The 15,000-nt window shown below is 39.4% G+C and overlaps 1 protein-coding gene across 5 annotated transcripts in view; it reads right to left on the reverse strand.

Annotated features, from left to right (window-relative positions):
* Rgl (Ral guanine nucleotide dissociation stimulator-like) overlaps positions 1 to 15,000 on the reverse strand; it is a 235,468-nt gene that overhangs the window by 69,540 nt on the left and 150,928 nt on the right. Inside the window, exon 1 of one of the 5 annotated variants that reach the window (XM_076185503.1) lies at positions 8,506 to 8,548. The exons of the other annotated variants lie outside the window; for them this stretch is intronic. Coding sequence (XP_076041618.1) covers positions 8,506 to 8,511 — 6 coding nt within the window. The 5' untranslated portion in view covers positions 8,512 to 8,548. Of the gene's footprint in view, positions 1 to 8,505; positions 8,549 to 15,000 lie in introns of those variants that run through there. 5 annotated transcript variants of the gene reach the window in all.

The following is a 15,000-nucleotide window of genomic DNA, read 5'->3' on the forward strand; positions in this document are numbered from 1 at the left end:
ACAAGTCCAACACGTGATCCAAAGACCATGGTGAATCACACACACAAACTAGAAATGACTCAGGCACGTGCGCACGGAATAAAAACAGATGAATTGGGCGTATGATGTGCAGAATATAAACACGGACAATTCGGGGAATACATCATCTCGGAAAGAATACACGTTGGTGTGTATACACACACATACATACACACACACACACACACACACAATTCACACGTGTGTACGTATTTATCCTTGCATAAAGATAATCAAGTACTCACCCAGCACCAAAGTGTGTGGACGCAAACACAAACATACATATCACGTAACATAGGCCTGTTGCCACGTTGGCTAGGGCAGTGCCACTTCTGGAAGTGCCAAATTGGAGGGAGGCGGTTCGAACCCTGATTTAAGAATATTTTATATATCTCAAATATTTCTAATAAATATCTAAAACTACCACATTTTCGGAACGACTTATATAAGTAGCTTTGTAAACATAACTTTCATATATGTGGTCACTTTCTCACCCATTAAGCCTACTGATACAAAACAAATTAACGCACGATGAACGTTTGTTAAAAAATGGAACACTTTCGAGTAAAAAATTTTGTGCTGGAAATGACGTCACACATTCAAGATTCTCGTCATGTGTTGTGAATTTGAAAACCTGGAAGATGACCTCGCTTCCAGCGTTCCAGACTTCCCTAAGTTTACAATTCAACAAAGTGTCTAACATTCGTATAGGTTCAACCTCATTCAGCTTCTCAATATGTGATGCAAAGGTGATGTGACATTTGTGGATCCAAAAAAATAAGAGAATGTAACCGAAGTCGTTTCTACTCAAACGAACTCACTCGAGTCGCGTCGGTGTGGCAGGCGCTTTAGCCTCATTAGGATAACAATAACATGAAAAAAAAACGAAAACAAAAACGAAGAGTCTGAGGGTTGGGAGAAAGGAAAAGAAGATGGGAGGTAGAGAGTCTCAAAAAAAAAAAAAAAAGAAGAGTCTGAGGGTTGGGAGAAGGAGAAAGACTATGGGGGAGGTTGACAGTCTTTCAAAACAAAAAAAGAATCTGAGGGCTGGGAGTGGGAGAAAGAAGATGGGGGAGGTGTACAGTCTTTCAAAACAAAAAAGAAGAGTCCGAGGGCTGAGAGAGGGAGAAAGATGGGGAGGGTGACAGTCTTTCAAAAAAAAAAAAGAAAGAGAGAGAGAGAGAGAGAGAGAGAGAGAGAGAGAGAGAGAGAGAGAGACTGAGGGTTGGGAGAGGGAGAAAGAAGATGGGGGGGGGGGGTGTGTACCATCATCGTCGCTTCCCAGAAACGCCTCAACCGCTCCACAAAGGAAGAAAGAAAAGGGGAAAAAAAATATAGAATTCAATCGATGAAATCCAATTGCTCGGCACACCGAAGTTAACTCGCTTTTCGTCATAAAACCTGCGGATGTTGATCAACACGGGGATCGGCAGGCATGATGTCATCAATATGCGTGTGGCTAGCAGCAGGCGGGGAGGGGGAATTGCACACATATGTCAAAAGGTGAAAGAAGCAGGACGGATGACGGAGGCAAAGAAAGAAAGATGGTTTGGTTGAACGTCGCGAACTCTTCCTAGCGAGTAATGTCTAGTGTACCAGCACCGAAGTACCTTTGCTGCTGAAGAGATGCCACTGAGGTAAATGACGGACAAGATGGCGGACAAAATGGCGGACAAGATGAAGATGACGTGATAAAGACGAAAAAAATCGGTAGGAATAAAATAGACGGGCAAGATGATGAAAATGACACCAAAATAGAAGATAAAGAAAATTGTGATAGAGAAGACTGAAGACAAAAGACAAAGAAGACAGTAGATGACCAAGACAACATGGGAGATGATGAAGAAAACGGCGACGGTGGCTGAGAAGATAAACAAACCGGAGAATGACAAAAGAAGTGGGAAGTGCGCGTGCACTCTGTCGACGACAACAATGACGTCACGAACACAGGAAGGCGACATCGACATGACGTCACGAGTGACGGGAAATGAGCCCCTTTCACTGAGAGCCAATCCGCCAAGGAAGACAGCAGACTAGGATACCTTGGAGTTACTCCCAACTCTCGTGGGCGGGGAGTTGTGTGTGTGTGTGTGTGTGTGTGTGTGTGTGTGTGTGTGCGTGTAAGGTCACATCATTACCCATAGATCGGACATATATATGAGCTCTGAGTTCTCTTTCGGGTTGGAGATAGCTGTCGACCACGAGTCCAACACGTGATCCAAGACCATGGATATCACACATACACACACACACACACACACATGTATGTATGCAAGAGTGACCACCGGGAATGAGAAACTAAACGAAGCAAAGCGCTTTCGTTTATCACATGTACTTTGCATTGGATTTAATATAAGAAAGCCCTTTGCTCTGTTTAGTTTCTCTTTCCCAGTGGTCACTCTTGCATAATTGAACACAAGTTACCAGAATTTCTTATTAGCATAATATATATATATATATATATATATATATATATATATATGTATATGTATATACACGCGCGCGCACACACATACACACACATAAATGTATATATATATATATATATATATATATATATATATATATATATATATATACTGTATATACATACTGTTAATACCTGGAACGCGCGTCGTACGAAACTCGAGGAAAAAACACAGTGATGAAACGCAAATCTTCGCCAAGTGACGAAATATTGCGGGGGAGGTGGGAGGGGAGAAGGGGGGGATGCTGTAAACCTCGAAAAGTAAAAGGTTGTGGAGACGTCAAGGAAAACCCGAATCCCGAACCAAAAACCTGTCACGTCTTTTTTTTTTTTTTTTTTTTTTTTTTTTAGCAATTCTTTTTCTCGATCAGATTTGGTTACGCACTGGGAGATCCCCTATTCCCAATTCCCATTGTAAAACGCCTTTTTGGTCCATAGCTATCCGGACATTAAATAACTGAGAGATGAACAAACAAACAAACCTAGTATTGCTACAGCGTAACACAAAAGCATTTGTTTAATCTAATCTTGGAAGCTTGGAGCTGCTTTAGGTGCGCATCTAGACTCACCACTCACCAAACTTACCACCACCAACACCACGACCCCCCCCCCACACACACACAGAGGTCTCTCTCTCTCTCTCTCTCACTCACACACGCAAATACACACCCACCCAAATTAGACTAGTTTTACAATTAACAAAAACTGTATTTTGTCAGTGTACCTCTGTATCACTTAATATCGATTATCATTATTAGTATTATTACTATTATTATTAGTATTATTATTATTATTATAATCATTCATTTATTATTATTACTATTATTATTATTATTATTATTATCATTAATTTTATCATATTATTATCATTATCATCATCATCATCATCATCATATCATTACCTATACACACGGCTATATAAAATCACCTGACGGCAGTAAAGGTTAAATGCAAAGTGCCACCCACCCTGGAGTAATATAAAAAAAGAAAATTAAACTAGTACATGTGGTCTCAAAGTATAAGATTATCACTTTTCAGTGGCTTTGATGGCTGGCTATACAAATGTTACATAATAAATATATTTTGAGGTTATTTCTGTTATGGTATGACACCGGGAATATATACATATATATATATATATATATATAGGGACAAATCTGTGGGATCTGATTATTTGATGTTTCTTTGGCATAATCATGGGCCAAAAGGTCCCTTCACGGGCTCATGCTCCCTTTTCCATTCAATTAATTTCAAACTACAACTGTAAATTACATTACACACTCAAAACTCACCTTCCCACTCCCACGCGGTGGGAAGTGAGAAACCTCTGGTAGAGCAAAGCCCTGTCAGTTGCGGTGAGCCGCTGTTTTTTTTTTTTTTTTTTTTTTTTTTTTCCGACGTTGGGTCATCTCCCCGCCTAGCCAAAGCTATCGGTAACCAACACAGTAAGCGCGCAGCGAGTCACGGCATCCGAACTCACGACCACTTGATCATAAGTTCAAGACGGTATCCACTAGGTACTGTTAGCCATTACTCTGGTCGTGATTGGTTATTCTGATCTACTTAACCAATCACAAAAGCTTTCTAATCCATCAGATTGAGGTTGAGATTGAGGAGAGTGTCCTGCTAACGAGTTTGATGCCAGTGGATAGTCGACAGCGCTATTATGTTGTTACCTTGTTATCAGTCTCTCATCTCTCGTTTATCCAACTCTCTCTCATTTGTCTCTCTTTGTATGTTAATGACCTGTCTCGCGACAAAGGATGGTGATACACAAAGGATTTTGCGACTTTTTCATATTATTTCGGCCGAGGATTAAGACAAGCATAATTCGTTTATTCCCTTCCGTAGTCTGCAAAATCTGCCATCTATATTCTTTTTTAACGGGTAAAAAAAAGGAGAGAGAGAGAGAGAGAGGGAGAGAGAGAGAGAGAGAGAGAGAGAGAGAGAGAGAGAGAGAGAGAGAGAGAGAGAGAGAGAGAGAGAGAGAGAGAGAGAGAGAGAGAGAGAGAGAGAGAGAGAGAGAGAGATAGAGAGAGAGAGAGAGAGGGGGGTAACAGAGCATTAGGTTTCATTGCTAGGACGGTAACGAATAGAAGTGCAGAGGTAATTATCAAACTCTATCTAGCGATAGTTAGACCCATCCTTGACTATGCGGTACAGTTTTGGTCTCCGTCCTACAGAATGGACATCAATTCACTAGAATCAGTACAGAGAAGAATGACCAAAATGACACATAGACTCAGAAATTTGCCTTACGAAGAGAGGCTTAGGCACATGTGTATACATGTGTGTATGTATGTGTGTGCGTACGTGCGGACGTATACACGTATGTATATATGTATGTGTGTATGCAAGTGTGTATGTGTGTGTATATGTGAATGTATACAAGTATGTATATAATATGTATGTATGTACGTATGTATGTGTATATGTATGTATGTATGTATGCATGTAAGTAATGGATTAAGCAAAAAACGCAATCAATCAGTTTTACATTTTCGTAAAAGGTTGACAAAACGTTGTATAGGCTACTTCGTCTTACACTTGTCCCTTTCAATGGGAAACAGCCACGCAGAGAAAAATAACAACAAAAATACCAATAAATGAAATGATAAATATAAAGAAATAATTAAAAATGCTGAACTGATTCATTTCGCCAAAAACTATTTTCTGAAGTTAATTCTTTCTTTATCTTATTTTATCTTATTAAACGGTGACGTACCATTGAGAACGGCCACTTGGCATCGTCCAGAATTTTCTTTGTCTTTTAGTCCGCCCAAAGTTACTCAACAAGAGGTTATCTGCATCAACTTCTATGATCGTGAGCGTCATTTTCTTTATGACATTTACAGAAACTGGAAATGACCTACAAGTGACATGATGCAATGACTTGGCACTGTCACCACTGTCATCGTCAGTGGCCAGAAGAGGAGGAGGAGGAGGAGGAAGAGGAGAAGGAGGAGGAGGAGGAGGAAGAGGAGTGCACGAGTCCTCAGACGAGGCCAGCCCGTTGCGATAAAATGAGACAAGACTCCACCCTATGGAGTTACAAGAACCGTTAGGACTCCCAAAAACAACTACCACGAAACAAATAAACATGGAAATACGTAAAAAGAAATCAAACAAATTAGAAAGGATATTTTTAATTTCTGCATATCGGCCTTGATGGTTTAGAATTAAAGTACATTGTGTTTGTTTAAAAAAAAGAAAAGAAAAGAAAAAAAAATATATATATATATATATATATATATATATATTTTGTGTGTGTGTGTGTGTGTGTGTGTGTGTGTGTGTGTGTGTGTGTGTGTGTGTGTGTGTGTGTGTGCATGTATGCATTCCGTGCTAGTACAAAGAGGAGATTATGATAAGAAGAAAAAACTTATACGAGAGAACAATCCATGGTGAAGAAGGAACACATGGTTTTGCCGCTGTTCTGGTAATCAACACACATTTGGGACAACTGCTTACAATTGGTATATTTCTTTTATAATCTAAATATCTTTGACATTTACTTGCATATATTAACTATCTAGTTTGTACGGACCTTAATGAAGGATTACATCAAACCAATTACTAAGTTTGATCAAATTGCGTTCAATCGAGTCTACCATCGATCAACGATCTTTTCCCTTCCTCTCTTCCCCTTTCTCCCCTCCCTCCCTCCCTCCATTACCTCCTCCCTCCATTCCCCTTTCTCCCCCTCCCTCCCTCCATTTCCTCCTCTTTCCATTCCCCTTTCTCCCTCTCTCCATTCCCTCCTCCCTCCATTCCGTCCTCCCTCACTCCATTTCTTCCTCTCTCCGTTCCCCTTTCTCCCTCCCTCCTTCCCTTTTCATCCCCTCCCTCCCACCATTCCCCTTCCTCCCCGTCCCTTCCTCCATTCCTTCCTCCCTCCACTCCCCTTTCTCCCCCTCCCTCCCCCATTCCGTCCTCTCTCTCCCTCCCTCCATTCCCTCCTCTCTCTCCCTCCCTCCATTCCCTCCTCCCTCCCTCCCTCCCCCACAGATGTTTGGCGTCACGACACCACGAAACAAGTCGAACGCGTCATTAAGGTGACGAGGCAATGTGCCCCATTGTATTTCCAAAGTGCTTAAGACACAATGAATTATTTCCATTACAATCCGCCCTTCCCTCTCAAAGGCGCGAGTAATCGTTGATTTCAGTGACCAGTCATGAGTCTGTTACACAATCTTATTCCATCTCCCACGACCTGTTCGGTTTTGAGGAAAGTCGTACTTCACGAAGTCCCAACCAAGCGGAGTAAATGTAATTATACAGAATTATAAAGAGAAATGTATTGTAAAATGTAAAAATGAAAAAATGTGAAAATATAGAAAAATTGAAAACATAAAATGTAAAATATTGAAATGTAAAAATGTAAAAAAGTGATGCTGTAAAAATGTAACTATGTGAAAATAAGAAAATAAAAAACATGAAATGTAAAAATATAAAAAATGCAAAAAGTGATATTGGAAAAATGTAAACATGTGAAAATATTAAAAAAATGTAAACACATGAAATGTAAGAATATTAAAAGGAAAATGCAAAAAGTGATATTGGAAAAATGTAAAGAAATTAAAATATAAAAAAATGCAAAAAGTGATACTATAAAAATGTAAAAATATAGAAATGTAAATATAAAATAGAAACATTTCCTACACATTTTGGCGCCTTGAGCTTTTCTTAGCTGAAAAAATCACCTGGCGGCACTCAGAATAAGCATAAGAATAGAACAGACACCATCTTTTTTTCCAGGGGGGGTGGGAGGGGCTGGTGGTCCCTACTGGCCAGTAATTTTCCCCCATAGTCTCCTTACAGCCTTAATCAAACACACACACACACACACACACACACACACACACACACACTCGTAGCGCAGTAGTAGAGTTCCCGACTGCCAACACGGAGGTCCAGGTTCGAATCCTGCCCAGGGATGAAATAATTTAAGTATCACTGTACTGCGGGTCTTGATTCCAACTCTCGTGGGTGGGGAGCTAGGGATGTGTGTGCGTGTAAGGTCACAGCATTACCCATAGATCGGTCATATATGAGCCCTGAGCTCTCTACCGGGAGGGAAATAGCTGTCGATCACTAGTCCAACACGTGATCCAAAGAACCATGGTGAATCACACACACACGCGAACATACGCACATACATGCATGCACACACACACACTATTGTATATATTTATTCTAAAATACACATAAATTGTAACTGTTGCAGTGTATTGTAAGGTGAATAGCTTACGCGAGAAGGCGCTGAATAACTGCGGCCGAAGCCGTCATCTTTGCCCTATTACGCACTTGGACTGTTGGAGCCGAAGCTCGGGACTCGAATCGAATCCATGACCAGCACGCTTTCGATGACAGCGTATTGCAAAGATTATGTTAAACTTGTTTACCCATTCAACTCCGATGACAAGATGTCTTGTCATTTGGTCAAATAAAACAAAAAATCATAAAACACCAAAATGTTTGATGAAACACCAGAAAAATATGACGTCAATCCTCGCTTCGCTGCGAGCGAAGCGAGGACTGACGTCATATTTTTCTGGTGTTTGATCAAACATTTTGGTGTTTTATGATTTTTTGTTTTATTTGACCAAATGACAAGACATCTTGTCATCGGAGTTGAATGGGTTAACGATCGGTAGTTAAACTGATGTGACCTACTTTACTACTACAGTGGCTCTCAAGTGTGACCTGTGACCCGGACATCACCCAGAAATGTGTCTTGACCTCTGGTCAATCACTCAAACTCAAACGCGCAGTGGGAAGTGAAAAACCCTTGGTAGGGCAAAGCCCTGTCAGTTTCGACGAGCCGTCTCTTCTTCTTCTTCTTCTTCAAGCCGACGTTGAGTCGCCTCCCCGCCTGGCAAGGGCTGTTGGTAACCAATGCAGCAAGCCCCGGGAATCGAACTTAACACCACTTACTCTTCAGCCCACGACGGTATCCACTGAACTACCGGCGTCCCGGTCAATCACCTCAACGATAAAAGACGCTCGTGACTACTTACTTGCATAACCTTCCTACAAGCAGCTTCAGCCTCTCCGACTCACCTGAAACGAGAAGAAAAAGAGAAGGAAATGAGGATGGTATAGTGACACACTGACACATATAAACTATTAATGAGGCCACCATTCAGCAGCGGACTTTGAATGGCCACTGGCCGACATAGTGCCTGTGAGCTCGACATACATACATACAAGAATTCATACATACATAGAGTATATGCATACATACGTATATACGCAACACATACATACGTATATTAATAATACATATATACATACGTATATACATAATACATATATACACACATAAAACACACGAGGATTCGATTGAATTCATAACATAATCACTGTACATTTCCTGTTGATTCCTTTACATTCATTGCGTACTCCCCTAATTGAATAAAAAATATCAATTAATTTTTGCAGCAACACAAAATGTTAGATCGAAACGAGTGAGAGTCCCCTACGAAAAGAGAGGGAGAAAAAAATTATAATGAAAGAACTAAATAATTTTGTTGCGCAGGTCGGTTTAATAAAATCGCCTGGCGACAACTTGAACCAAATATACATAATAGTGATCATGCCCTAGTGGGTTACGGGATTAGTATAGTCTAGGATAGTATAGTATAGCATGGTATAGTATTATATGGTATAGTTTGGTATGGTATATTATATAAGGTGTTGAGGAATTAGAACACCTGACCGCTTCTGTTTTTTGCTTCAGAAACTGCCCATGTAGACAACACACACGTGAAGTCCGCACATGAGGGATTCGACAAATCTGATACTATCAGGGTCCGATACCGACAACGGATAAGATACGTCGCTGTTGCTGCTGCTGCGTCCGTGCCGGCGCGTGCCACCCGCCCCCGCCGCTGCCGCCGCAGAAAGCAACGAACCCGATGTTGGGGTCGGTTACATGCGATGTTTTCTACCCACCTCCCACTTACGTCCACGGACGTGTGATCAACAGTTACTGGTACATTCTGTCCAAAAGGGGGGGGGGGATTGTCCTACATAGCCAAGGAACTTTTTAGCACGTACGTCCACGGACGTATGATCAACAGTTACTGGTACACTCTGTCCAAAGGGGGGACTTTGTCCTACATAGCCAAGGAACTTTTTAGCACTCGCCTCTCACGTACGTCCACGGACGTGTGATCAACAGTTACTGGTACACTCTGTCCAAAGGAGGAATTGTCCTACATAGCCACTCGCCTCCCACTTACAATCCACGGATGTGTTGTCAACAATCACTTTGAGGTAGCACGTGTCCAAAGGGGGAAAATGTCCTACATTACCACGGGACCCTATAATACTCGCTGCCTACTTATGTTCACGGACATGTGATCAACAGTTACTGGTACACTCTGTCCAAAGGGGGAATTGACCTACATAGCCACTCGCCTCCCACTTATAATCCACGGATGTGTTGTCAACAATCACGTCAAGGTAGCACCTGTCCAAAGGGGGGAATTGTCCTACATAAACAAGGAAACTTTTAACACTTGCCGCCCACGGACATGTGGTAAACAATGACTCTGAGGTAGCACGTGTCCAAGGGGGGAATTGCCCTACATAGACAAGGAACCCTTCATCATGATGACGCATCTTACAGCGTCAGGTGATTTTATTCACTTCATAATTGGACGAACTGGGGACTCGATCAACAGCTGAATGAAACAGTCTGGTATCAGCCAGAGCAAGTCATCTACAAGGAAGAAAAAAAAAAGTATGAACAAGTACGGAACGTTGTTCTTCAATTAAAAAATAATACAAAAAATATAAATAAAAAATAAAGATAGAAATAAAACGTCCGCTGCCGACTTGTTCCCCCTAGCAACAGAGGAGAGGAAGACGAGAATAGATCCGGATTCTGGAAGAATCAAGACAACAACCGGCGCCAGTCGCTCTGTGGCGCCAGTCGCTCCATGGCGCCGGGTAAAGGGGTTATCGCACTGGGCTATTTTCCCTCCAACCTCCGATTCATTGGCGGTACCGCCCACCTCCAGTACTTTTACCGTCGTAAAATCACTATGGCATACTATTTTGTTTTCTCGACAATTTACATAGAACGTCGTCTATGCTGGAGGAAATATAATTTTCCTCCAGCATATCAGATTCCTTCCCGAAAGCTGCGGACTGCAAAAGTGCTCCAACAGTTGGAGGAAAAATAGCCCAGTGTGATAACGCCTTAAGCACCACTGCCATCGAGATTGCAAACAGAATGACCCCAGGTCAAGTCACCATCTGACCTCAGAAACCCTGAACTTTTGTGTCATGTTTTGACTGCTCTCATTGGGCACTGCCACCGAATTGGTCTTTCTGTTGCTCGATACTCGCGTTGGCGACAGTTGGCACCCGCAGTTTCAACATTAACTGGCACAGAAGCCCACAAGTGACAAATATGAGGGTACTGAGCCCCTATGGACACTTTAGTTATTCCATCCACCTGTGCAAGCTCAACATCGCGTTGTAACTTTACATGTTAGGTTTTCCTCAGGTGTTAGGAAGCTCGCTGGGTGAGCGGGATAGGGCGTCGTTACTCTCGGCGAAGGTCGAGGTGAGGGCGGTTCGAATCCTGCCACCGGTGAAGTTGAACTAAGGGCATGGTTAATTTAATTCCACGCTACAAAGCCCTCTGTGAGGGGCACCGTCCTAGCCTCCCGATAGGGGGGGGGGGAGTGTGGGACGTTAAACCATATCACCAGCAAAAGTTCCCTCCACGATCAATATTGCTGACAAAACAATGACTCTGTATTGGTCTCTTCAGCTTGGTTCACAGTCGCAATACTATTGGGCAATACAATCTATTCCGTAACAATACACTGGTGGCGTAATCGGAAGCGTGCTGGTCTCGCATGAGTTTTGGGTTAGAATCCCGCATTCCTCTCAGATTCCCAGCAGTGACTATTACCTGCCTCCCCCCCCAACAACAAACAGTCCTCCAAGAGCATAATAGGACAAAGGTGACAGTTTCGGCAAAAACTACTTAGCGCCTCCTGGTGTAGGCTCCTTACCAACTTAGGTGTGTCACATAGATGTGCCATGAGCTCACAAAACAAATCATAGACCAGATTTGACGCCTATCGGTGGTATTCTTAAAAAAAACATTTCCTTATATAAATCTTTCCTTATATAAATCCTTGGAAGGGAAATATTTTTTTAAGAATACCACCGTAAGAATCTTATGGTGGTATTGTTAAGAAAAAAATCTTTCCTTATATAAATCTTTTATAAATCTTTGGAAGGGAAAGATTTTTTTTAAGAATACCACCGTAAGAATCTTACGGTGGTATTCTTAAGAAAAAAATCTTTCTTTCCTTATATAAATATCATATAAATCCTTGGAAGGGGAAGATTTTTCTTAAGAATAACACCGTATATTCCACTCGTGACTATAGTCTCGTTGACATTGGGCAAGTTAACTTGCCCGGCAAGTAGGTGTTCACTCTAGGATAGTTTGGAGGCAAGTTGACTAACTTTCCGTTGACACTGAGCAAGTAAAGGGGTAGTAGTTTACAAGTCGATTTCAGCACTAGCGGCTACTAAACTAGTCCCGTGTCAACGAAGGTTATCTTGACATGACCAATTTTGGCGTCCATATTCGACTCGTGATTATCCTGGCCGTCGCCAATCTATTTCAGTCAGCATAAGGAAACCCTTAAGCGTGTCGATTGAGCTAATAAAAATTATAACATTTAGCAAAAAAAAAAAAAAATAATAATAATAATAATAATAATAATAATGCCACCGACAATACGACACAATAGTATCTCATAAGGTGTTTCTATTTCAGTATAAACATTCTCCCAATAATGTTTGTTTTTTTCCCTAAGCTAACCCCAATGTTGTGGTACGAAGCATTATTACGCTAATGGGCTATGCTTTCATACTCTGGGTAAGCTTATCACTTAGCCCAGTTGGGCAATACTCTTCATTATATAAACAATACCCATGCGGACGGCACCATGATACCATTGGGCAAATAAATTATTGTGTTGTTGGAACGGGAGAGCGTTGGACGGACCACATCGGACAGTATTGCTGGTGACCAAAGCTAATCAAGCGATGGCGATGTTGCCAACTGTTGATTAATATATATTTTTCCTGAGTATTTGTTACCTAAGATGCGCTCTGTCTTGCGTCCCATTCAGACCAATAACAGGAAGGCAAATAAAACACTTTTACTATCATCACTGATATTGATATTTATGACAAAGAAAAATGTTTAAGACGTGACTTGATACAGGTCTTTAAGATTCTAAAGGGAATTGACAAGATCAAGAGTGACAAAATTTTCACACTGAATGAGAATCCGACAAGAAATTATGGTCTCAAACGGTCAGGAAATATATTTCATTTGGAAGTGGGTCGAAACAACTTCGCCAACCGTGTAGTTAATGAATGGAATAAACTTCCTACAGAGGCAGTGCAATGTAGTTCAGTTCGAAGCTTTAAGATTCGTTTGGATAAAAACCTAAGCAAGATATTGTAATACCTGCCATTTATTTTATATTACTTATTTATTTGATTGTTATTATTTGTGTTTATCATTTCCTTGACTATCATTTATTATTATTTATCTGTCAATTTATTATTATTTACTGTTTACCTGGTTGTTTATTATTTAATTTTACCTATTTATTTACTTATTATTATTTATATTATAATAACTTACTTGTTTATTTATTTATCATTATTATATATTTTTTGCATCCGACCTAGATATGGACCAAAATGTCTCCTGGCGGCATGCTCCTCCTTTGTAATCCTCTGATATATATATATATATTATATATATATATATATATATATATATATATATATATATATATATATATATATATATATATATATATACATATATATATATATATATATACATATATATATATATATATATATATATATATATATATATATATATATATATATATATATATATATATATATATATATATATATATATATTGAGACATTCTGACAGGTTGATGTAAGCGGAATAGGAAACAGGTTATTATTATTTTTATTTATTTTTATTTTATTTTATGTTATTGTTATTATCATCATTATTATTATTATTACTTCTATTGTATTATTATTATCATTTTTGTTATTATTATTGTTACTATTATTATTCAAATATTTATCATCATTGTTATCATTACTATTGTTACATTTACTATTAATAATTCCTTTGTTATTGGTGTTATCATATTTAATTGTAAAAATTTCTTCATTGTTACGTTAGCCACAATGTGATGTTCACACTCGTCACCAACTATGGTAACTCGGGGAGGTGGTGAGGTCCACCCCATGTATATAATGCCCACAGCCCGTTTGTAAACATATTCCTTTGAAAAAGCATACCTGCGAAACTAGTCAGGAATAAACTCAAGACTAAGACTCCTGTGTTTCCTATTCTGCTTACATCATATATATATATATATATATATATATATATATATATATATATATATATATGTATATACATATATGCACACTCCATCCTTGTTCGCATATATATATATATATATATATATATATATATATATATATATATATATATATTCAAGTAACGTAGGTGTCGTAACACACGAATAAAATAAAACTTAAACTCCCTTATAACGAATCCATGCATGCCGCATCTAAATTATTACCTAGGAACCAAATCAAGGTCACTTTTAGTTAATATAATAATATTTTTAAAAAAGTAGTAAATGTCCATCATAGAACATCCAATAAGGACATATCTGGAGTATACAAGATACCATGTCTCGACTGTGATAAAGTGTACTGGGGACAAACGGGACGTGATCTACCCACTAGGATCAAAGAACATAAAAATTCTATACGATACGGCCAAGAAAACTCAGCTGTATTCCTCCATTCTAGCCTTTTAGATCACAGAATAGATTGGAGGAATGCAGCTACAGTGTACAATTCAAATTGTAGTTTCAAAAGAAAAATTATTGAGTCCTCACTAATAAAAAAGTTTCCTAATTATAATACATCCAAAGGTCAATGCTATAACTAGTATGGTGGTTGACAAGTTCATCTCTACGGGACGTAACGTCCGACCTCACTCGGGGCAAGTGACCTGAGGCTTACTGAGTCCCCCAATGCCCCTTCCTCCTCTGTATATAACCTCTTGTCTATGTACCCTATAATTGTAACTGCTGAAGAGGACCACAGTCAGTGGTCGAAATATACGGTTTTACTCTGTATCTCAGCTTATCTTTCTCCGAGAGTGGGTTTAAGTTTTATATATATATATATATATATATATATGCGAACAAGGATGGAGTGTGCATTTTCTTTGGAAAGAAGAGTATATATATATATATGTATATATATATATATATATATATATATATATATATATATATATATATATATATATATTTTTTTTTTAACAGAAACGAGGATGGAAAAGTTCCATATTCCCTACAGGATGAGCCAAAAGTCTAAATCCAACAATCATGATAACATTA

This window comes from Oratosquilla oratoria, chromosome 5, assembly GCF_046742065.1.
Source record: "Oratosquilla oratoria isolate Oo_2021 chromosome 5, ASM4674206v1, whole genome shotgun sequence".
NCBI lineage: Eukaryota > Metazoa > Arthropoda > Malacostraca > Stomatopoda > Squillidae > Oratosquilla > Oratosquilla oratoria.